The sequence below is a fragment of the Hyla sarda genome, chromosome 5 (assembly GCF_029499605.1).
Source record: "Hyla sarda isolate aHylSar1 chromosome 5, aHylSar1.hap1, whole genome shotgun sequence".
In the NCBI taxonomy this organism is placed as follows: Eukaryota; Metazoa; Chordata; class Amphibia; order Anura; family Hylidae; genus Hyla; species Hyla sarda.
Window position 1 is genome coordinate 55,771,077 of NC_079193.1, and position 25,808 is coordinate 55,796,884.

General features: G+C 43.1%; 1 protein-coding gene across 10 annotated transcripts in view; it reads left to right on the forward strand.

Annotated features, from left to right (window-relative positions):
- DIP2C (disco interacting protein 2 homolog C) overlaps window positions 1-25,808 on the forward strand; it is a 496,242-nt gene that overhangs the window by 435,196 nt on the left and 35,238 nt on the right. For all 10 annotated transcript variants that reach the window (XM_056519534.1, XM_056519533.1, XM_056519538.1 and 7 more), the window contains 4 exons: window positions 2,560-2,669; window positions 5,315-5,445; window positions 10,581-10,749; window positions 15,296-15,466. In XM_056519534.1, the coding sequence (XP_056375509.1) occupies window positions 2,560-2,669; window positions 5,315-5,445; window positions 10,581-10,749; window positions 15,296-15,466 (581 nt within the window). The remainder of the gene's footprint in view (window positions 1-2,559; window positions 2,670-5,314; window positions 5,446-10,580; window positions 10,750-15,295; window positions 15,467-25,808) is intronic.

The window sequence follows — 25,808 nt, forward strand, 5'->3', positions numbered from 1 at the left end:
GCTTGTCCTCACTGCACAGAGCCCTGCTTGTCCTCACTGCACAGAGCCCTGCTTGTCCTCAGTGTACAGAGCCCTGCTTGTCCTCAGTGTACAGAGCCCTGCTTGTCCTCAGTGTACAGAGCCCTGCTTGTCCTCAGTGTACAGAGCCCTGCTTGTCCTCAGTGTACAGAGCCCTGCTTGTCCTCAGTGTACAGAGCCCTGCTTGTCCTCAGTGTACAGAGCCCTGCTTGTCCTCAGTGTACAGAGCCCTGCTTGTCCTCAGTGTACAGAGCCCTGCTTGTCCTCAGTGTACAGAGCCCTGCTTGTCCTCAGTGTACAGAGCCCTGCTTGTCCTCAGTGTACAGAGCCCTGCTTGTCCTCAGTGTACAGAGCCCTGCTTGTCCTCAGTGTACAGAGCACTGCTTGTCCTCAGTGTACAGAGCCCTGCTTGTCCTCAGTGTACAGAGCCCTGCTTGTCCTCAGTGTACAGAGCCCTGCTTGTCCTCAGTGTACAGAGCCCTGCTTGTCCTCAGTGTAGAGAGCCCTGCTTGTCCTCAGTGTACAGAGCCCTGCTTGTCCTCAGTGTACAGAGCCCTGCTTGTCCACAGTGTACAGAGCCCTGCTTGTCCTCATTGGACAGAGCCAGAGACACACAGGAAATAGTTACAGGGACAAAACATTGTTCTGGACACAGTGCACTATTTTACTATTGTTGTTGGATTTGTGCACCTAGAATTTGCATTACTAATTCTCTTTCTCTGTAGATTTCCAATATTCATACTCTTGTTAAATCTACAAATGTAATTATACTGCAGCAATCAGGAAAGTAGTATCAGACAGATATCCAGCCCTGGGCTGTAGGTCATTCACAGAAGCAGCTGGAGAGAAGTGAATGAAAAGGCCTCTGCTTCAAAATAAGCTGGAAAATCTATTATAATTCTGTATAATATGCCATTTTGGTTTCTTTCCTCTTCATATTATACTAATAATACTGAGAGCAGCACTTTTGGGGTTTTGTAGCCTTTACCACTATCTCTTGTTTGCATAGCACATGCGTTGTTATTACCGCTAAGGAGGTTAATTTGTGTGTTGTACATACATTGCCTCCCTCTCTAGTGTGTATGTACAGTATGTAGCCTGTGTGCTTTATGGTCTCAGTATATATCTCAGTCCATGGCAGATCTTAGGCTGCGTTCACACGGCCGTCTAGACCCGTTCTTCTCCCGTCAAAATTAAAAACGGACTTTAAAATAACGGACATTAACAGATGCAAATGGATGTTATCAATTTTTATCCGTTTTTGTTCAGTTAATAATCCCCCCCAAAAAATGTTTTTGTTCTGAGCATGCTCAAAAGTAAAAACGGATCGAAAAAACGGATGCAAACGGATGACTTTAAAGGCTCATCCGTTTTCCATAGACTTCAATGTTAAATTTACTGTATCCGTTTTTTCTTCCCTTTTTTGGACGGAAGAAAAAATACTGCATGTGCCGTTTTTTCTGCCGTAAAAAAAAAACGGAAATGAGTGCAGACGGGTGCAAACGGGTGCAAACGGATTGTCAAAAATCCCATTGACATGAATGGGATTTTTGTAAAACAGTTTTGAATCCGTTTACAGCCTGCAAAAAGGAAACAAAACGGGGACAAAAAAAATGGGGACAGACGGCCGGGTGAACACACCCTAAAAGGAAATCTGTCAGTAGTATCACCCGCACTAAAACTGTTACACAGGCTTGTAGTGCGGGTGATGATGATTAAATCGGTGTTCACATTGTGTAGATTCGCCCAGCCGTTCCGCCACAAATTGCATTTTTCTATATATGCTAATGAGGGCATTGGGGCATGGGCAGAGCTCCGACCCGAGCTACGAGCACCCTGACGTCATCTTCGCCGGGTGGCCGCTGCGGCCGGCTCATCAATATTCATAAACCCCTTCCCTGCTCCTTCAGCCGTGTTATAGTACTGCGCATGCGTCCCTTACTGTGTCCTCCCGGAAGCGGCATTCCCTTCGGCTTCACAGCTGCAGACGTCATTGCACAGTAAGCGGCACATGCGCAGTACTATAACATTCCGAAGGAGCAGGGAAGGGGTTTATGAATATTGATGAGCCAGGCGCAGCAGCCGCCCGGCGAAGATGACGTCAGGGTGCCCGATGCTCGGATCGGAGCTCCGCCCATGCCCCAAGGCCCTCATTAGCATATATAGAAAAACGCAATTAGTGGTGGAACGGCTGGGCGAATCTACACAATGTGAGTACCATTTTAATCAGCATCATCCGCACTACAAGCCGGTATAACAGGTTTAGTGCGGGTGATACTACTGACAGATTTCCTTTAAGGATTGCTCCTTCTTCCTCATGTAGTGCAGAAAGCATGTATGAGTATAGAAACTAACGAAGGGTCTCTGCATGTCACAGTCCCCAGCCCATTGTCATACTTGCTCTTACATATTTATAGGTTAATTTGCTGAAAATCCAAAGCTACAGGTTCTATGAATGGGTGTCAAATTTGTGTTTTTTGTAGACTTCGCTATATATTTCTTGGTAGTTTGTAAGATTTTTTTCTCTCTTTATTTTCTAAGATGATTTGCCAAAGAAAAGACCATCCCAAATCTACAAACCCTCAGACCCGGAGACGTTGGCTTACCTTGATTTTAGTGTATCTACAACTGGAATGCTTGCTGGGGTGAAGGTAAGTCCAGACTTTATACCTTTGTGTGACCACATTCATACCTAAAGACTTTTTCTACTGAAGCCCAGCAGTCATCAGATCCAGTGGGTGATACCCCGGCAGATAGTGTAGTAGTAGCATTTTGTGCCGGCCATCTATATTAATGGACAACCTTTTTAATACATGGTAGTACTGCACCAAATCTGTCTTTAGGTTGTGTGTGGTATTCTAACTTGGCTTCAGTCACTTCAGTAAAACTGAGCTGCAATACCACTCTCAACCCAAGGACAGGTGTGGTGCTGTTTTTGGAAGAAATTGGCTCTGTTTTGCTAATCTCGGATAGCTCCTTTAATAGTCGAAGGTCCTGAGCGGGGGCCTCTTTATGGCTTATGTCTCCAAATGGAAAGGGTCATCTTTATTAGACATTTTCTATTAAAATCACAAGAAAACATTGAGTAAGAAGCAAGCAATCTCAGAAACCTTGCTCAAGCACTGTCTGTAAAAGCATATCCTCAGTTTTTGGATGACACACCACTAAGTGGTCTATGTGGTCCATTTTTGTTGCTGACCTTAGAATGGTGGCCCACTTTTTACATAATTCATTGCCAACCCAAAGTGTTTGTTCTGCATTGCGCACCTAAAAACTAGTTCAACAAAGCCCAGCGGCCTCCTACTTAAAGAAGTTATACAGTATCAATAAAATTATCCCCTATCTGCAGGATAGGGGATAGGTGTCAGATCGCAGGGGGTCTGACCACTGGGTCCCTCCCAGTGCCCAAACTCTCCTCATGAATGGAGGCGTGACGACCACGACACTCATCCACCATGCATCTCTATGGGAGAACCGGAGATACAGCATTCGGGTATCTCTTGCTCTCCCATTGAGATACATGGAGGGGGCGTGTCGGCCATTGCTTCCTGCCGGGGTCCACACAGTGCATTCATGCAGAGAGCAGGGAGGCCAGGCGGATGACCAAAGGGGGGTCCCAGCAGTCGGACCCCCTGTGATCTGACACTTCTCCCCATCCTACGTTTTTTGATACTCTACTACCTCTGTAACATACATATGAGTATTCCTTGTGACCTTTCCACCAATGCAGTTCTGCCCTTGCAAACCTACCTCTCCTCAGTACCCTTAGAGTCAGTGGGTGTTGACAGATCCCAATAGCTTCTGCCCTCACTGCCAGCAAACTCTTACAAAATCATTTCTGTAGTCTGTATGGTTTTATAATCTCCCAGCCAGTGATTATGTCATGTGTGCAAAAATATCAGAACACATTTGGCAACACTATTGCTTTATTATGACAGCATTACTTATTATTATTGCAGTGTCCCTTACACGTTGTTGCTGCAGTCTTAGTGGACTAATAAGCTAAATGTTGGCTCCGACCACAAAATGTCTGCCTCCGCTCCGTATATACGACCGGTCTCTTAAACACCAAAATGCCTGTTAAATACGATAACTTTAGAAAAAATAATTAGTGTAAATTGAATGAGATGAAGTGTCTGAGATTGTGTCAAATGGCCTGTATTTACTCACCAGAAAAAAAATCATCCAGCGGACGGATCCAAACGCATTACAGATTGTCCTAACGAGCTGTAATTTCCAAGTCAAGCAACCAGTGTAGTAAAAATGTCCCTGTGTATCATAAAGATTTAATGGCTCATACGCTGCAGCCAAGTCATCATTTTCAGTTCATTAGGAGCATATTCAACATATACATAAAGCTTCAGTCTGGATTTATCGCTATGTCCGTTTCGCAATTTGCAGCGATTGTAACTCTTGTGGTGCCAATGTGTTCTCTTATCTGTCTCTAGTTTGAGGTTGGAGACTAAATTTAGGATAGGATTCTGAACTAAAAATAACATTGGTGTAAAATTGTGTTCACTTATCAGTGCATCAAAAATAAAAATGTTAGAAAATTGTCTTATTTAATTAGTATTCCAGTATTGGTAAGAAAAAAAATAATAAAATGTTGCTGGGGGCGTGAGAAAATACAAATGTAACTACCAAATCCCCATACTAACCTATGCCAGGTCCCCCACAGCTCCTGTCTGGTTCCTTCCATTCCCACTGAACCCCTGTATTCTTCCTGCTTTCGAGACAAGAGCTCAGGGCAGAACCTTCCCGCTCAACCAATCACTGGCCACTGAGGCATCCTGTCTAAGCCAATGTTTCACTGAGCAGACAGGATCTGCACCAACCTCTCCTCAGAAACCAAGAAGAAGAGAGGAGATTGGGGGGGGACACAAAAGGAGCCACACAGGAGCTGCAGCAAACAAGCGGTGGACCAGGGTTGGGTAAGTATGGCCTTTTATCAATTTTTTTTCACAGTTCCAGCTACATATAATTTTTTTCACATGCCGGAATACCCCTTTAAGATCCTAACATGTTGAGTATACAGCTCCTGTGCAGAGTTATGAGTCCCAATGGTAGCAGGCTACAAACAAACTCTGTGTAGTTGGATCCTCCATTAGTTGTATGTGGTATAAAACAGAATTTTACTATCTCATTATCTTTCGGAATCCTACATTCCCGGGATTGGGTGGACGGTTTGGCTAGCTTTGCCGGATGTTAGGTTCCTGGTATAGGGATGCCAATTTAGTTTCTAGTCCTGATCTTGTTGTCTAGTCCTGTTCATTGAATCTGTTCTTCTATCTTTCAGATGTCCCATGCAGCCACTAGTGCCTTCTGTCGATCCATTAAACTTCAGTGTGAGCTCTACCCTTCTAGAGAGGTGGCTATTTGTCTGGATCCTTACTGTGGACTGGGCTTTGTCCTTTGGTGCCTCTGTAGGTATGTTTTGGGTGTACAGCCTGTCGTTCTATGTCCCTCTGTCATTGTATGATCTTAAATCTTTTCTTTAAAAGTGTCTTTTTGTAAGTTTTTGTGTAATGCACAATGGTGCTATTGATGAAAACCTTGGGGTTGTCCAATTGGAAGAGTCTGGTTACTAAAAAAAAAAAAGCAAATCAGGAAATGTGGGGAAATCTGGAGCTACGTGTTCTGTTTTTCTGCAGCGCCACCACAGGCGAAACCAGTTATTACACCCAGTCCATTCAAATCAATAAGTTGTCTGTATAATACAGTAGAGGACAGCTACTCCATAGTAACAGGCGCTCCTTCCGGAACAGAGGTCTCCCTATTAAAGGAGTACTGTGGCCAAAATTTACTTCTCCCCTATCCACCGCTGGGACCCCCCGCAATCTCCTGAACGGGACCATCTCTGAGTGAGGAGTTTGTGTGGTAGACAGCACACGCTCCATTGAAATGAATGGAGCGCGTGCCATTTAGGGTAGAGGACACATGCCCCTCACTGAGCAAGACGGGGTGCCATTCAGGAGATACTTATCCCCTATCCTGTGGATAGGGGATAAGTTAATTTTGGCAACAGTACTCCTTTAACCCTCGACTGGGGTGTATGAAAATAGTTTTTGAGAACTGAACAATCCATTTAAAGGGGTATTCCAGGGAAAAACTTTTTTTTATATATATCTACTGGCTCCAGAAAGTTAAACAGATTTGTAAATTAATTAAATATTTATAGCTTACAGCAGTGGTCTGCAAACTGTGCATCTCCAGCTGTTGAAAAACTACAACTGTAGCTGTAGTTTTGTAATAGCTGGAGGTCCACAGTTTGGAAACCCCTGACCTACAGGATACATGATAAATGTTCAACTAGTAGGGCATGCCATATTGTAGCGATGAGTAGGGGTCAAACTGAGAACTAACCTGACTTATATAAAAAAATATATACCAGCCATAAATATTTAGCACCCACAGCAGGGGTCTCCAAACTGTGGACTTCCAGATGTTCAAAAACTACAACTCCCAGCATGCCCGGACAGCCGTTGGCTGTCCGGGCATGCTTGGAGCTGTACTTTTTCAACATCTGGAGGTCCACAGTTTGGAGACCACTGACCTACAGGATAGGAGATAAATGTTCAACTAGTAGGACATACCAAATCGGCATACAATATTGTAGCGATCAGTAGGGGTCAAAGCAGTCAGACCCTAACCAATCTAACATTCATTGTTTAGATTTATATGATCAATGCAAGCAAAGTTAAAGGGGTTATCCAGGAAAAAAACTTTTTTTTATATATCAACTGGCTCCAGAAAGTTAAACAGATTTGTAAATTACTTCTATTAAAAAATCTTAATCCTGTCAGTACTTATGAGCTTCTGAAGTTAAGGTTGTTCTTTTCTGTCTAAGTGCTCTCTGATGACACGTGTCTCGGGAACCGCCCTGTTTAGAAGCAAATCCCCATAGTTAACCTCTTCTAAACTGGGCGGTTCCCGAGACTCGTGTCATCAGAGAGCACTTAGACAGAAAAGAACAACCTTAACTTCAGAAGCTCACAAGTACTGAAAGGATTAAGATTTTTTTATAGAAGTAATTTACAAATCTGTTTAACTTTCTGGAGCCAGTTGAGATATATATATTAAGAAAAAAGTTTTTTAACCCCTTTAACTTTGCTTGCATTGATCATGTAAATCTAAACAATGAATGTTAGATCTGTTGGGGTCTGACTGCTTTGACCCCTACTGATCGCTACAATATTGTATGCCGATTTGGTATATCCCACTAATTGAACATTTATCTCCTATCCTGTAGGTCAGGGGTCTCCAAACTGTGGACCTCCAGATGTTGAATCTGGAAGTCCACAGTTTGGAGACCCCTGCTGTGGGTGCTAAATATTTATGGCTGGTATATATTTTTGATATAAGTCCGGATAGTTCTCAGTTACATTATTTGTACCACGTATTTGCTTATATCGTGTTAACCCTTATAGTCCATATTCATGCTGCTCCTGGTCTATTAGAATCCGAGAAGTGATTTTTCACAGTTTTAGTCATGTAGTGGAAATGTTCGCTGAGGAAGAGTTATTCTGATCATATATCTGCTGAGGATGAGTTATTCATGCATTGGAGTCTGTGTTAAGATAACGCAGGAGTTTTCTCTGCCATCCTATCATAAACCACAGGAAATGTATTGTGCATTCACAATGAGCTACACAAACATGGCCCCAACGTATTCCACATATACACTAAGGCTATGTTCACACAGCGGAATTTTTGCAGAATGCCTGCCAGTAAAAAAACACGCGCAGACATTCCGCAAATAGCGGGCGCTGGCAGAACATGCCGGCACCAGGACTGCTCTGAAATGCGCAGACTACATAGACGGTAATGCATTTCCGGGCATGATCTGCCAAGACAATCGACCTGTCAAATCATTTGGCGTAGGCTGGAATCAGAATTTCTGCAGAAGATGCCTCTGCCGAGCAGAAATTTACCGTCAGATTCCGCTTGGAAATTCTGGCATTTAAACATAGCCTTGTGGCTCAAACAAGAGGAGGAAGGACCCTGTACACAAGAGCTCACAATCCATCAGTGCAAAAATATTTCCATTTTGGTTAAACAAAACATTATATTATATAAATCTATACCTACATTATGTGGTAAAATCTTCTTCCTCACCATCCCCAGGGGACGTTCCTGCCCACAGGGATGAGGAAGATATGAAATTAGTAAGACACCCTCGCCGCCCTGTAAATGGGCGGGGAGCTGTACTCATCTAGTTCAGTCTTCTCCAGCTGTAATCATGCCCCCCCAGCGTGATTGACAGCCCGGATACGGACCACATCATAGCATGGACGTGGGCTGTCAATCACACCGAAGGGCTGTCTTTAAATCAACTGGTGCCAGAAAGTTAAACAGATTTGTAAATTACTTCTAATAAAAAATCTTAATCCTTCCTGTACTTATTAGCTGAATACTACAGTGGAAATTCTTTTCCATTTGAAACACAGCGCTGTCTGCTGACATCATGAGCACAGTGCTCTCTGCTGACATCTCTGTCCATTTTAGGAACTGTCCAGAGTAAAAGGAAATCCCCATAGCAAACATATGCTGTTCTGGACAGTTCCTAAAATGGACAGAGATGTCAGCAGAGAGCACTGTGCTCGTGATGTCAGCAGAGAGCACTGTGCTCATGATGTCAGCAGAGAGCTCTGTGTTTCAAAAAGGAAAGAGTATCCGCTGTAGTATTCAGCAGCTAATAAGTACAGGAAGGATTAAGATTTTTTTTAATAGAAGTAATTTACAAATCTGTTTAACTTTCTGGAACCAGTTGATTTAAAAAAAAATAAATAAATAAAGTTTTTCATCGGAGTACCCCTTTAAGGCTGGAGAAGAAAGGACTAGGTAAGTATAGCTCCCCGGAGACTACTTACAGGGCCAGCGGGGGAGACCTACTAACTTCATATCTTCACCATCCCAGGGATAGTGAGGAAGAAGATTTTACCATATATGATGTGTTTCCACGTGTTATATATGGTAAAATCTGATGATTAGTTCCCTTCAAAGGGTTTACAGTTTGTGGTGTGGATCTTGGTATGGAGATATTATTTACTGGAAGCAGTATCTCTGTAAAGCAGTATTGTATTACCATATGCTAATATGTATAACACTGTTTCCCAACCAGTGTGCCTCCAGCTGTTGTGAAACTACAACTCCCAGCATGCCCGGACAGCCTTTGGCTTATCGCCATGTTCACACAGTGTATTTTTGCACATTTTGGATGTAAAATTTATTGACATGCATTTTTTCTAGACCAGACAATGCTTTAAGTGCTTTGGTAGTGGTGTCACATTTGTAATGATTGTATCTTATAAATAGTTGAAGAGTTTTAACAGCATTTTAATGGCTAATTTTTCAGAACAGCGCAATTCTTGCCTAGGAGGCTGTATCTGGTATTGCAGCCCAATTCAAGAGAATAGTGCTGAGCTGCAATAGCGGACACATCCCATGGTCAAGGGTGGTGGTGTTTCTTGTAAAACAAAGGAGACTATTTTCTAATACTGGACAAGCCATTCTATTTAGTGTGTTAAAGGGGTACTCCAATGGAAAAACATAATTTTCACATCAACTGGTGCCAGAAAGTTAAACAGATTTGTAAATTACTGTTATTTAAAAATCTTAATCCTTCGAGTACTTATCAGCTGCTGTATGCCACAGAGGAAGTTGTATTTCATTCTGGAGTTCTTTTCTGTCTGACCACAGTGCTCTCTGCTGACACCTTTGTCCATGTCAAGAACTGTCCAGAGTACAAGCAAATCCCCACAGCAAACCTCTCTTGCTCTGGATAGTTCCTGATATGGACAGAGGTGTCAGCAGAGAGCACTGTGGTCAGACAGAAAAGAAATTAAAAAAAAAGAAATACAACTTCCTGTGGCGCATAAAGCAGCTGATAAGTACTGGAAGGATTAAGAATTTTAAATAAAATTATTTTCCAAACGGTTTAACTTTATGGCACCAGTTGATTTGAAAACATTTTTTTCCACTGGAGTACCCCTTTAAGTAAATTGGGTACCGTGAAAATAAGAATTCAGGCAGAAAATATGGGGTTGTATCTAAGGCTGCCCGTGTGCTCTTACTAAAAAACTATGCCAACTTGGGGCTGGCATCGATCTTAGCTACAATTTGTGCCTTTTATTGAAACTTTGCATTAGGTGCAAGGATGATAAATCCCCCCCCCCCCCCCCACCTTAATGTTTGGTATTATCTGTAGTATCCTCAGAAATAGAAACTATATCAACAGCAATAATAATAATAATAGTAATAATGATAGTGCAGTGCCACAAAAAGGGAGACATTATGTGCAGTGCAGCACGGACCGGATGGCTTTTATATTCTAGATGCAAACCCTCAATTTGAGATTTGTACATTCAGCATTGAAAGTGTTTCTTTATTACAGTCTTGTGTCTTAGAAATAAAAAATGTCAGTAGATCAGAGCCATGAAATAGTAAGTAAGGTTTAATAGCTGTGTACAGGTCCTAGGAGTTTGCTTAGTCAGCAGTGTTCATGTCATAAAATACTGCAGCCTGACTCCCCGTGCATGCTAATATGTCTCATGTCTTTACAGCGTATATTCAGGACACCAGTCTATTCTGATTCCCCCCTCAGAGCTGGAGATCAATCCTGCCTTGTGGCTTCTTGCTGTCAGTCAGTACAAAGTCAGAGACACATTTTGTTCCTACTCTGTAATGGAACTTTGTACCAAGGGACTTGGATTACAGACTGAATCCCTAAAGGTAATGAATGCATTTTTTGCCCCGGGGTATATTGTTTATTTCTTGACTTCAGAAAGAAAAATTAAAGCTTGTCGTATTTTCTAGATGGTGCATTAATATTACATCTGTGGTTCTTCATCATGGCTGGGATAGAAATCTTTGGTTCATTCCAGGGGCAAACCCAGGAGCCGAATATGGAGGGACTGTCTTCAGTAACATGAGCCATAGGCAGATATACTGTACTAGCTTTAGTGGTGGAGTATATATACTGGTATCAGCGGTAGTATCTATATAAAAACATGGGCCATAGTGCATATATACTGTACTAGCTTTATTGGTGGAGTATATATACTGGTATGAGCGGTAGTATCTATATAAAAACATGGACCATAGAGCATATATACTGTACTATCATCAGTGGTGGAGTATATATACTGGTATCAGTGGTAGTATCTATATAAAAACATGGGCCATAGTGCATATATACTGTACTAGCTTTATTGGTGGAGTATATATACTGGTATGAGCGGTAGTATCTATATAAAAACATGGACCATAGGCAGATATACTGTACTAGCATCAGTGGTGGAGTATATATACTGGTATGAGCGGTAGTATCTATATAAAAACATGGACCATAGGCAGATATACTGTACTAGCATCAGTGGTGGAGTATATATACTGGTATGAGCGGTAGTGCCTATATAAAAACATAGGGCATAATGCATATATGTAGTAGTATAAGAGGAAATGTATATAAAACACCAAGAGTCATAGTGTGCATATAATAACATAAGCCGTATTGTGGACCATAGTGCCTATATATATATATATATATATATATATAACTCAAGGAAGAAAGCAGCACTCCCAATGTGAATGGGTGCCTCTCATCCAGGGTCCTGGTCCAGGATCCTCTTGAATACTTCAAGGAAAAAGCAGCGGCACTCCAAGTCGTTTCACGACTTGGAGTGCCACTGCCTTTTCCTTGAAGTGTATATATATACAGTGGTCCCTCAAGTTACACAATGAATTGGTTCCGGGACGACCATTATATGTTGAAACCTTTGTATGTTGAGACCAGAACTCTATGGAAACCTTGTAATTGGTTCTAAAGGCACCAAAATGTCATCCAAAAATAGGAAAAAGTGAGGATTAAAGTAAAATAAGTAGATAACTAATACAGATAAAGCAAATCCTTACATATAAAAGTAAGAAAGATCTGCTGGGAGCTGTAAATCACTGTCTATGTCAGTGTTTCCGAAGCAGGGAGCCTCCAGCTGTTGCAAAACTACAACTCCCAGCATGCCCGGACAGCCAAAGGCTGTCCAGGCATGCTGGGAGTTGTAGTTTTGCAACAGCTGGGGGCACCCTGCTTGGGAAACATTGGTCTATGTAGAGGACAGGAGCTTCTTCAGGGTCCTGTACAGCACACACAATGTCCTAAAAAAGTAACATGGAGCCGCCCTCAACTGGTGTCCAAAGGAGCAGCTAACCCTGGCACAGGTAAAGAGTACAGAACATGCAATACCTGCCTGTATTGTAGGGGGCGCTACCAGACATCAGTCAGTGCATACGCTTCAGTAATACAGGTAAAGAGTACAGAACATGTAATACTTCCCTGTACTGTAGGGGGCGCTACCAGACACCAGTCAGTGCATACGCTTCAGTAATACAGGTAAAGAGTAGAGAACATGTAATACATCCCTGTACTGTAGGGGGCGCTACCAGACACCAGTCAGTGCATACGCTTCAGTAATACAGGTAAAGAGTAGAGAACATGTAATACCTCCCTGTACTGTAGGGGGCGTTACCAGACACCAGTCAGTGCATACGCTTCAGTAATACAGGTAAAGAGTACGTAACATGTAATACCTCCCTGTACTGTAGGGGGCGCTACCAGACACCAGTCAGTGCATACACTTCAGTAATACAGGTAAAGAGTAGAGAACATGTAATACCTTCCTGTACTGTAGGGGGCGCTACCAGACACCAGTCAGTGCATACACTTCAGTAATACAGGTAAAGAGTAGAGAACATGTAATACCTTCCTGTACTGTAGGGGGCGCTACCAGACAGGAGTTCAGCGCATGTACTTCAGTAATACAGGTGTTTTACCAGTGAAATGTCCATTCTGATTGGTCAGTTCTTCCAGCCATTGACATGTTTCACAGATCTGGACTGTCTGTACATTGTATGTTGAGTCTGGTTTCAACTTACAATGGTCCAGAAAAGGCCATTTGTATGTTGAAACTATTTTATGTTGAGGCCATTGTAAGTTGAGGGATCGCTGTGTATATATATATAACATTATGTACTAGCATTAGTGGTAGAGTGTATATATACTGGTATGAGCAGTAGTACCTATATAATATCATAGACAATAGCATCATTGGTCTCAGGGCACCAGACTTTGGGAGGTAGCTTCACATCCATGGGAATAACTTATTAGGATTAATCTTACATGGAGAATACATAGTTCAGTAAGTAACATGAAATGCTCCTGCACTCAGCTATGTTATTCTTACTTCCAGGCCAGATCACTTCTTTGGCAATCCTTTAGGGGGGATTAAGTACCACAATGTTTTCATGTTCCTACAACATGTCATTTTTATGAAGTGTTTTTCCTCTTTTGTCTGATTTCTGGTCACTCACTAAGCCAGATCATTTTCACATTTATTATACAGAACAAACCTGGATACAATTGGCATAGTTCTTCTATTTCCTATTTAATAGTTGTGTATGGACGTGAACAAGTTATGTGACCCCCAGTTTACCTTTCTTGCTGGGTTACTGCAGCTCGGTTCCCATTGACATGTATGAGAGCTGATATACAGTTACCCTCACCATAACTGGTCGAGACCAACTTAGTTAATTTGTTCCAATAGATTCCCTGTGGGGAAATCCAATAATTCCCTAATTTCCCATATACTTGTTTACCCTTTTTATATTAATTTAAAGAATATTATTTTTCTCACAGAAAACTCTGTTACTTTTATGCTAGCTTGCTTGCAGAGAGAAACTGCGTGTGTCTGCAGGTTACACTCAATTGTATTTCTGGGTAACAGCACTATTCCTAGTTAAAATTAGTCCTACACTGCCTAGCCGCATGGTCTACCCTCCGGGCTTATAGTAAATGGATGGAACTCGAAAAGCTGTGGCTGGCACCGGTACATCCCAGTGCCTTCCTTTGGTCCTTCGCTCGCTATGTTTGGACTTATTGCTCTAGGCGATTCCAACTCCTTTCCTCCTCCTCCCCGATGCAATCCTTCCTCTATCACCCAGCTTTTCCTCTGGGGGGGTACCTCGCGAATGGTGGGGGAGTGGGGTTCGAGAGGTCTATTCTGTTGGGCTGATGTAGTTAATCCTGTCACTCGTGTTCTCTTACCCTTTGAGGACTTGAAGTCTCGCTCGGACCTCCCTGCTTCTGAACTGGCCCACTAAATGCAACTGAGGCATTATCTGTCCTCACAGCGGGGCTCACTGACTGTGTCACTCCCCACGAGCTTTGAGCGGTTGTGTAGGAGTGGGCCTCAGACGAGGGGACTACTCTCGAGTATCTATTCCCTTTTAAACTCCCCTTTGGATGGTGCCCCCCCCCTCACATAGCTATATGGGGCATTGGGGGGAGGTCCTTGATACTACCATTTCACTTCCTTAGTGGCGGGTGATTTGGGATAGGGCCTCTCGGGCCTCCATCTGTACGGCGTATAAAGAGACACCATTTAAGATGCTTATGGGCTGGTATCACACCCCTGTCCTGCTCAACAGGCTGAACCCTGATATCCCCTTCAATGTTGGAGATGAGGAGTAGGGTTAGGTGATACATATCACATATTCTGGACGTGTCCATTGATCACCCCATTCTGGGTGAAAGTGCAACATTTTATTCGGGAGGTTCTGGGAGATAGGGTGTCCTTGGATCCCTTAGTCTTCTTACTACACTTATCCACTAAAGCCTTGACCCTTTAAATTATTTCTTCATATTGTCCTGGCGGGCAAGACTCTCATTGCCATGCATTGGAAACAGGCCACCCCCCCTCCTGAGGGTGAACTCCTAGCCCTTGGTCCTTATTTTACCACAATGATGCCTTGCTTGTATGATATGTTTTGCTGTATTTCACTACGTGTAATGCCTGCTACTGGGGATTGTCTCCCCAACTTCTACTTGTTTGTACTCCTTTTGTGAAAATTTTATAAAAATTTACAGTTGAAAATATAATTATTTGTCCTACACTGCCCAGAGTAGGACAAATTTTAACTAGGAATAGTGCTGTTACCCAGAAATACAATTGAGTGTAACCTGCGGACAGTTTCTCTCTGCTAGCATAAGAGTTTTCTGTGAGAAAAAAATAATATTCTGTGTAGAAAATTAATAAAGCTTATGGGAATTTTATGAAACAAGGATATGGGAAATGATTATTGGAATTATTGAATATTGGATTTCCCCACAGGGAATCTATTGGAACAAATTGCCTCTAGAGATTTATTGTGTCCTAAGCATTTCCAGGTTTCCTATTGTTTTCATGGGATCATACATTTCATAACGTATCTTCTTGTCTCCTAGGCAAGGGGCTTGGACCTCTCTAGAGTACGGACTTGTGTGGTAGTGGCTGAGGAGCGCCCTCGAATATCTTTAACCCAATCATTCTCCAAATTATTTAAAGACCTGGGTCTGCATCCGAGGGCCGTAAGCACATCATTTGGCTGCCGTGTTAATCTAGCCATATGTTTACAGGTATAGTATGTTTTACTTACTGAACACTATGATCACACAAGCACACAATGTCTAGGGTTGTTAGTGTTTTATCAGCTTTAATGAAGCCCAAGTTATTACTTACAGAGCCTTTTTGAAGACCTTGCATGCACTTATTTCACATTTCTGCAGACTCTACGAAGAATTGACTCAGACAACAGGACTTTGACTCCACAACTCTGGCTACAAAGTAGCTCCTTTTCATACTGTGATAGTATTGCCTCTAGCGTGGGCGCACCATCATTTGGGCAGTGTCTTGCATAGCTACATTACCTTATTAATGCTGACACTTAGCTCCTTCTTTTATAACCTTTACAGGCTCAGCTGCATTCATTCTGTTCTCTTTCTCATTTGAGCCTAAACATAAAAGTAGTATTCTAAATTATACTTACTTAAATGTTAATAAACCTGCCTTGCAGCAACTTTATTTTCTCTAATTAGCTTGCATTAAAAATTTGACTGGCTTTTATAACTTACAGGGTTGGTCATGTGACCCTGTACGTCACTGCTTTGGCCAGGCGGTGGCACTACGACCCGCCTGGCTTGTATGTAGTCTATGGGGCTTTGAAATCTCTGCCCTGTATAATCAATGATGTTTCATGTACAGGACATGTCTTAAGGCAGCAGGGAAGCCCTTACTGCTGTGATCTCCTTGCTGAGAAGCTGAGCCCTGTATATGGAAGGTCAGTTGTGATGTTCTGATACATGGCTAAAGAGAAGACAGCGGGGGCGCTGCAGGCAGGGGAGGCACTGGCTGCTGCCACTGCTCTTTGAAGAGGACAAGATGGGAGCAACGCATGGCACCAGTGAGGAGACCCCTCATCAGATTTTACATTCACCCCACCCCCAGCACATTCCCACTCCCCCAGCACATTAGAGATCCACCCCAGCAAATTTTTTCCAGCACATTAGACATCCCCCATCCCTAAGCACATTAGTGATCCACTCCTTCCCACCAGCATGTTCGAGATCCCCCTCTCCAAAGTATTGTATATACTCCCACCTTCCAACTCTGTATAGACTTCTCTTCCAAAAGCATTGCGCAAACCACTTTATAGACCCCCAGCTCTGTATACACCTTCCACAAAGCATTGTATAGAACTTTCAACCCCTTTCCCCCCCACTATATAGACTTGCCACCCCACTGTAGAGATCTCCCCACTTTTTTGGTACCTACTGTTGAAGAAATAAAAAATTCACTATAAATGCTGCCCCCAATCTGTCCATAATCTATCATAACCACTGTCTCCAGCCTATACGCAGGCTAATGTAACCACTGCCCCGCTCAGTCGGCAGCCTAATGTAACTGCAACCTCCAGACAGTCCGCAGTCGTGTCTATCCGCTACACCCAGCAAGGACAGTATAGAGCATTTTACTGGTTATCACTATCTAAGAGCAAACAGTATACAGTGTGTTACCGGTTATTACTCATCTCTAGGAGTTTACAGTATTAACTGTAATGAACCGCTAGAATATGTAAAATAAATTTAGTTCCAATGTCTGACACTGTGAGAGCAGAAAGACTATCTGATGGAGCACTGTGTGCACTGAGGACAAGCAGGGCCCTGTACACTGAGGACAAGCAGGGACCTGTACACTGAGGACAAGCAGGGCTTTGTACACTGAGGACAGGCAGGGCCCTGTACACTGAGGACAAGCAGGGCTCTGTACACTGAGGACAAGCAGGGCTCTGTACACTGAGGACAAGCGGGGCTCTATACACTGAGGACAAGCGGGGCTCTGTGCACTGAGGACAAGCAGGGCTCTGTACACTGAGGACAAGCGGGGCTCTGTGCACTGAGGACAAGCGGGGCTCTGTGCACTGAGGACAAGCGGGGCTCTGTGCACTGAGGACAAGCAGGGCTCTGTACAGTGAGGACACACGGGGCTCTGTGCACTGAGGACAAGCGGGGCTCTGTGCACTGAGGACAAGCAGGGCTCTGTGCACTGAGGGCAAGCAGGGCTCTGTGCACTGAGGGCAAGCAGGGCTCTGTACACTGAGGGCAAGCAGGGCTCTGTACACTGAGGGCAAGCAGGGCTCTGTACACTGAGGACAAGCAGGGCTCTGTACACTGAGGACAAGCAGGGCTCTCTACACTGAGGCTCTATAGCACACATCCGGCTTACACAGCAGGCTGATTGACAAGTCAGGAGTCTGCACAGAGCCCTGCTTGTCCTGTCCTCACTTCCTTTATTTGTCTCCTCACAGAGACACACAGACAATAGCTGCAGGGACAGTATTTTCTCAACCGAAAATATAAAATTTTTTAACCAATGTATATTACAAATATAGATATAATAGTATTATCTACATTATACATAAAGTTTTTGTAAATGACAAATACACTTTAAAGTATAGTAAATATAATAGAGTTAAGAGATGTCCCAATACCGACAATTTCTGCAGCCCAAGAGTAAAACAAGGGATCCTGGACAGTTAAATCATACTTTACAATGGGTGTTATTTATGCGGCGGCAGAAAGTTTAAAACTCGCTGGCAATCTCCACAGCCCAAAGGTAATACGATAAGGAGATTTACCAGAAGTCCCATAGTCTGACCGGAATTCAGTCCCATGCAAGTAGGACTTCTGGTACATCTCCTTATCGCGTGACTCTCAGGCTGTGGAGATTATCCAGGAGTTTAAAACATCCTGCTGCTGAAACAATGTCATTTAACTGTCCAGCAGGCAGGTGCAGAGAATAGTTAATGCAAAGGCAGGGAGAGGGGATGGGCACGGGAGAGATATATTGTGGGCTGAGAGAATAGTGGGGTGGGAGAGCAGAGTTCAGTGTGGGGGCAGGGAAAGGGCATTGCGGTGCTGCTACAGTGAGGAGTTCTGGGAGAATGAACAGCCTATGATTGCTGGGGCGGCATGCAGTACGGGTGCCATCCAACTTTCCCAGTCTCCTGAAGAGGGTTGCTTACAGTAAGTGAACCTGATGTCTTAGCTCTAAAGAAGGGGGGGACTTATTATTGTGAACATTAAAAATGACCTGACATCAGTGGAGCAAATCCAAGATGATGCATCCAGTAATATTATTATTTTTTTTATATCTGACGTTCACAAAAACTGCTCTGACTATTCTAGCAATGACTTCTGCTAAGAAAGCATTTTATGTTCTGAAGAGAGTCAATTTATTTCTTATAGATTGGAAAAATCTATACATTTTGGTCACGTGCATGGATCAACTCCTGACCCATTAGAACTGCCCGGCAAGACATTGTTAAAATAAAGGCCCCTCCCCCCAAAAATGTCTTTGACAGGGTTCTTCTTATTCATAAAGCAGTAACAAGTCTTTTAGGGAACATATAGATTAATTGTCTCTAAACTGTAGAGATTCAGTCATTGCAAAATGACCAGGGCCGGTTCTGCCTATAGGCAAAATAGGCAGCCTCCTAGAGCGCCCTCTTGATGGGGGCGCCACTCTGTCAGCTGCAATAAAGTTAGCCAGAATCTAAAGCACCCGCCCATCTGAAGCACCTGCCCATCAAGCAAAACCCTGCCACGCTACCATCACCCGTACTACAATAATCAGCATTATTCAGCCTACTGGAGGAGCGCAGCGCCATTTCCGAGACAGACAGGGGCGATCTGTCTAACATCGCGCATGCCTCCATACATCGGAAGGAGCTTTCACCTAGGGTGGCAAAAATTCTTACACCGGGCCTGAAAACAACAACTCCCAGCATGCCCGGACAGCCAGCGGCTGTCCGGGCATGCTGGGAGTTGTTGTTTTGCAACAGCCGGGGAACCGCAGCCTGATCTAGCTATACAGTAGATTAGTTGACATCCATGCTACACTCTTAGGCTATGTTCACTATTCGTAGAAATAATTCCGCCAGAAATTCTGCCGAAATTTACTGCCCCTAATTCATCAAGACTTGTGCTGAGGAAAAGTTGACCGGTTGCCCATAGCAACCAATCGGATCTCTCCTTTCATTTTTCAGAGGCCTGAATAAAAAGAAAGAAGTGATCTGATTGGTTGCTATGGGCAACCGGTCAACTTTTTCTCAGCCCACGTTTTGGTGAATCTCCCCCCTATGTTCAATGGGATTCCACTGTCCAAGTCACACAGCGAAATTTCCGCATTACGCAAAAGACCTGTCCTAAATTTAGCGGGATTCTGCAGCGAAGTCAACGGGGCTTTGAATTTCGGCGGAATTCTGTGTTTCGAGCGCACAGAAATTCCGCCGGAATTCCGTCCAAATTCCGCAAAACTGCAAAAAAAAAATCCAGAACGGAAATTGAGCGGAATGGCATTTGAAATGCAGAACATCTATCACAACCATGGCCGAAACCTGTCGTCCTCCGCAGTGGAGAGTCGAATCGGCTTTGATGTACCCGCGTAGCAGAATGCGCCCTGGAAATGACTTTATCAGGTGTTTTTTTTGTTTCTTTTCCGTCTTCAGTGCAGCTGTGGTACGTTTCACGTATATGTTATCCTGTATGGCGCCGTGAAACTTGCGAGGCGATCTAGTCATTACGTATGCCCTCCAGGGCTAGGATATTGGGAGCATTTATATGTCACAAGCTGTATATTACAGCCGGTAGGACTCGCCATCTGTCTAGTCCTGGCTTTGAACATTTTTTGCTTATAAAATATTCTAGTATCTGTCTCCACTGATGTATTTGATTTCTACCTGTCGGGACTAAAGTGTTTACCCTGGGATAGGAAAAAAAAATAGTTTTTCTGCCATCGCATGCTGTATTCTATTATATGAAGTGAACGTCCTTCCATAGAGCATAATTATAGAGAGAAATTGCGCTGCAGATGTCATGACGCCAGTCTGTCAGGTGTCCTAATGTTCTACCGCTTCACTTCTTTTTACTGTTGCTTTTGCTATTGTTTAAAGTGCTCCCTTCCAGGATAATTTAATTTTGTTTTATATATCACCTTGTCCATTGTTCTTTGCTTAGAGCAGTATTTTCCAACAGGGTGCCTCCAGCTGTTGCAAAACTACAACTCCCAACATGCCCGGACAGCCGTTGGCTGTCCGGGCATGCTGGGAGTTGTAGTTTTGCAACAGCTGGAGGCACCCTGGTTGGGAAACAATAGCTTAGAGTCTCTAAATCTGAGTCACAACCATAGTAACCCAGCACCAACAGGTTCTCTATGTAAGGGTGGGTTCACACCATGTTTTTGCAATCCAGTTCCCGTGTCACGTTTTTTTTTTTTTTTTGAAGGAAACGTATCGCTAAAAACCATACTAAACTGTATACAACTGTATATGCCGGATTCCGGTTAAAAACCGTATTGTGATTAAAAAAAACAGATATACGGTTGTATACGGTTGCATACGGTTTTACACTAAAAACACTCCCAGATAGAAGATTCTAGCAGCTGGTGGAACTTTCGGAGGCAACTGCGCATGTGCAGAGTCGTAAACCGTATTGTTAAAACCGGATGTAACCGTAAGTGTATCTGGTTGAATACGGTTCTCATAGACCACCATTATATAAAAAACTGATACGGTTTATATATGGTTTTTCAAACAGACTTCAAACCGTAGTAGACTACGGTTTGAAGTACGGGAAATTAAACGCTTTTAACCGTAACGGATACAAAACGTATGCAACCGTAACATACGGTTTGCAATACAAAGTCAATGAGTACGGTTTGCAGTACGGTTCCATACAGTTTTGACGCTCAAACCGTATACGGGAACTGTGTTGCAAAAACGTGGTGTGAACCCACCCTAACCCTGATTTTACATGGAGGTGCACACATATTTTTTGTTACACTATATATATATATATATATATATATATATTTTTTTTTTTAACACTATAGTATACAGTTTTATTTTCTGTAAAACGGAGCCCTGAGCAACAAGCAATTGGAGGGCCTTACTTAGGGTGCATTCACACCACGTTTTTGCAATACGTTTTTTTGCGTATACATTTTCAATGTGAAAACCGTATGGAACTGTATTGAAAACCGTATGCAGTGACTCTTTATTAAAAACCGTATGCCAATCGATGCATCAGGTTGTGTCCGTTTTGCATCCTGTAGGGTTCTGTCAGTTTTTTTTTCCCCGTACCTAAAATTGTAGCCTAAGTAGAAAGAGATTGTCCAGCACTGTAAGCACGATGCAAAGGATGGTTTATTGTAAAATCTGACAGCAAACAGCAACAGGGATCATGAAGTGACGCGTTTCAGTGACCTTAGTCGCCTTAGTCGTACTAAAATCGTAGCCTACCATGGTTTTTGGTCCGGATGAAAAACTGTATGAAACAGTATACGTTTTTTTTTTTAACATGGGAGTCAATGGGAACCGTACAAAACCGTATGTGCGTACGGTTCCATCCAGTTTGCACAGTTGTTTTTTTTTTCCTGGAATTTCAATAAAACAAGTGAAACTTTATTCATAATGGAGTGAAAAGTTTAAAACGTGTAAGTTTTTTTGTTAAAAAAAAACGGATGCAACCGGAAGTCATTTTTCAAACTGTATACGGTTTTTAACTGTATATGGGTTAAAATTTCAACACATTTTGATACAGTTTAGTCCGGTTTTGAGGAGTCAGTTTTTCATGTAAAACCCGATACGGGAACTGTATTGCAAAAACGTGGTGTGAATGCAGCCTTACTCGCCATTTGTTCTTGTAATATAACCTCATGTAAACTGCCATATAGTGACAAAATACTTTTATACATATTCCACATAATAACATCCTATAAGGCTGGGAATTGTAGTTTTGCAACATCTGGAGGGCCACAGTTTGGAGACCACTGATCTAGACAACCATACAATGAGCACAGATGCAATGTCATGGGCATCAGAAAAATAGATTTTTTTATTTATTTTAATTTATTTTTTTATTTGACAAAATCACCCCAAAAATACTATTCCATAAATCCCACAAATAATACACTGGGAAAAAAAATAGTAGGTCATTTTAGTTTTCAACTATGCAGCGTCCAAATAATATGCAGTGTCCAAAGAATATTGTAATATAAAGCCCTTGGTAAGTGACATTACCATTCGGTACCCAAATAATACCACCATAGGGTAAAGTCGCAGGTGCCGTATTTTGCTGCATGTTTGCTGCTGCGTATTTTCCTACCCATTGACTTCAATGGGTAGGAAAAAATACACAGTAGCAAATATGCTGTGGTGTCGATTTATGTGTCCAATAATAGAAAGGAATTAGCGGTTATAGGAAGTAATTGTAATGAACCATAATTCTAGCAAGCATTGAGTGTATTTGACCAAAACACTACAGCCTCAGATGCCTTTACATCGGAGACCCTCGTATCTCTGTTGTAAACCGACTGCGTCTGACTGTCTGAAGATTGCCAGACAAAATGTACAGAAAAGCTGCAGAAATCCCCATTACTCTTCCTGACGGATGGTTGAGATTTCACGATTTGGTACATCCCGTAAAGCGCAGTTCATAGACTCCATTGACTAAACTACATCGGCAACGCTTTTTCAGCAGGACTTAACCCTTCACGCTAATCTTCTCTATGGGAAATCATAATTTAGTACATAAATTTAGTGCAAAAATAATAAAATAAATAAAAAATCTTTTTTTTCCTGATGCTCATAACATTGCATCTGTGCTCATTGTATGGTTGTCTAGATCAGTGGTCTCCAAACTGTGGCCCTCCAGATGTCGCAAAACTACAATTCCCAGCATGCCCGGACAGCCGTTGGCTTTGTTGTAAACTGACTGCGTCTGACTGTCTGAATATTGCCAGACAAAATGTACAGAAAAGCTGCAGAAATCCCCATTACTCTTCCTGACGGATGGTTGAGATTTCACGATTTGGTACATCCCGTAAAGCGCAGTTCATAGACTCCATTGACTAAACTACATCGGCAACGCTTTTTCAGCAGGACTTAACCCTTCACGCTAATCTTCTCTATGGGAAAGCATAATTTAGTACATAAATTTAGTGCAAAAATAATAAAATAAATAAAAAATCTTTTTTTTTCTGATGCTCATAACATTGCATCTGTGCTCATTGTATGGTTGTCTAGATCAGTGGTCTCCAAACTGTGGCCCTCCAGATGTCGCAAAACTACAATTCCCAGCATGCCCGGACAGCCGTCGGCTTTGTTGTAAACCGACTGCGTCTGACTGTCTGAAGATTGCCAGACAAAATGTACAGAAAAGCTGCAGAAATCCCCATTACTCTTCCTGACGGATGGTTGAGATTTCACGATTTGATACATCCCGTAAGGCGCAGTTCATAGACTCCATTGACTAAACTACATCGGCAACGCTTTTTCAGCAGGACTTAACCCTTCACGCTCATCTTCTCTATGGGAAAGCATAATTTAGTACATAAATTTAGTGCAAAAATAATAAAATAAATAAAAAATCTTTTTTTTCCTGATGCTCATAACATTGCATCTGTGCTCATTGTATGGTTGTCTAGATCAGTGGTCTCCAAACTGTGGCCCTCCAGATGTCGCAAAACTACAATTCCCAGCATGCCCGGACAGCCGTTGGCTGTCCGGGCATGCTGGGAGTTGTAGTTTTGCGACATCTGAAGGGCCACAGTTTGGAGACCATTGGCCTAGATGACCTATTTCTATGGGTCTGTATCGTATTACCCCATATATTCACACATAGTAGAAGGCTCCTAAGCCGTGTGCGCTGTACAAGACTCGCATTAGTATTCCGGTTGCCGAGCTTAAAAACATAATGCCATTTGCTGAAGTTATTTTCTTAAATCTCTAAGATTATCAGCGGAGAGGTTGATAAAAGACAATCTCTAGCTTGTGAATCAGTATTTATAGGAAATCTCACGAGCCGCGCGGCTTCATTACTTAAAAGCCTAGAATCCTGTGCTTTCTCCTAGCGTTTGCTTGGAATACGTGTGACTGTGGCTCGCGCAGCTTTCACAGAATCCTCAGAAGGCACATTATACTTAAATAAAGTCCTGCAAGCACAAAGTGTATTCTAAATATTTTTGGGGGAAAATCTGTTTAAGGGCGTATTCACACACACACACACTAGATCCGCAATTGCAGATTTTCATTTGTAAAATCCACTGTTGTACATAAGAATTGGCTTGTAAAATCTGCAATTGTGGATTTTACAACTTCAAATCTGCAGGGGATCCTGTGTTTGTGTGTGAATACACCCTGAGGGGTACAGTCACATGTAGCACATCTGCAGCGTATTTTAGCTGCGGATGCACCAATTGGAGTCACAAGAGGGAGCTCACTGCTGGGTGTAGACATAGTGCCTGCTCGTAGCAGATGCGCAGTGCGAAATCCGCCGCTGCGAGTGGAAACACAGAGCTAGCCTGCCGCAGCAGGGAGTCCGCTCTTGTGATTGCCAAATACGCTGTGGATGTGCGACATGTGACCCTACCGTAAAAGGTAAGTTTGCCCCGTTGTACTCAACACCATTTCTCTCTGTGGGGTTTGTTTACGTGGCGGCAGTGATAACATTCCTGTATACCCAACATCACTCCTACAGCCAACAGCTGGCTCAGACAACCCAACGTTTCCTGTATAAACAGCTCCCCCCTCTTTAAAGGAGCACTCTGGTGAACACTTTTTTCATGTTATCCCGTCCGGGCTGCAAAATAAAAGAAAACACACTTTATCTTACCTGCCAACGAGCCCCCGGAGCTCCGATACACTCCGGTACAGGTGTTCGGTCCCCGGGCTGTATTCTTCTTACTTCCTGTTAGCCCGGCACGTCACACGGAGCTTCAGCCTATCACTGGCCGAGGCGGGACATCGCTGGCCATCGCTGGCCAGTGATAGGCTGAAGCTCCGTGTGACGTACCGGGCTAACAGGAAGTAAGAAGAATACAGCCCGGGGACCGAACACCTGTACCGGAGCTCCGGGGGCTCGTTGGCAGGTAAGAGAAAGTGCGTTTTCTTTTATTTTGCAGCCCGGACGGGATAACATGAAAAAAGTGTGCACCGGAGTATTCCTTTAAGGATACCTTATCCAGACCAGATTTCTTGTGAAATATTTTCAGCCCACTGGGAGAAGACCACCTTTGCCCAGAAGACCAATAGGGGAGGGGGGAGTCTTCTGAAAGAGATTTTGCTGTATGGAAGAAAGAGTTGCCGGATGCCAGGCTCATTTTCGACAGTGTACAACAAAAATAGAGAAAGACAGCCGCACATCCACAATTTGTATATTGATCTATTTGCTTCTCAGCATAATTTTAAAAACTAACAGGTTGTTAGTATACATTTGATCAAAAAGTACAAGCCCACTCGCCACGTCAAGGCCACCTATTCAGAGTGGGTCCCTAACCTAACACTGGGCAGCGACCACTGCCACCATGACACCAAGCCCACAGGGGGAATGACCCAGTGGCCAGGCAGTCCCACTGCTGCCC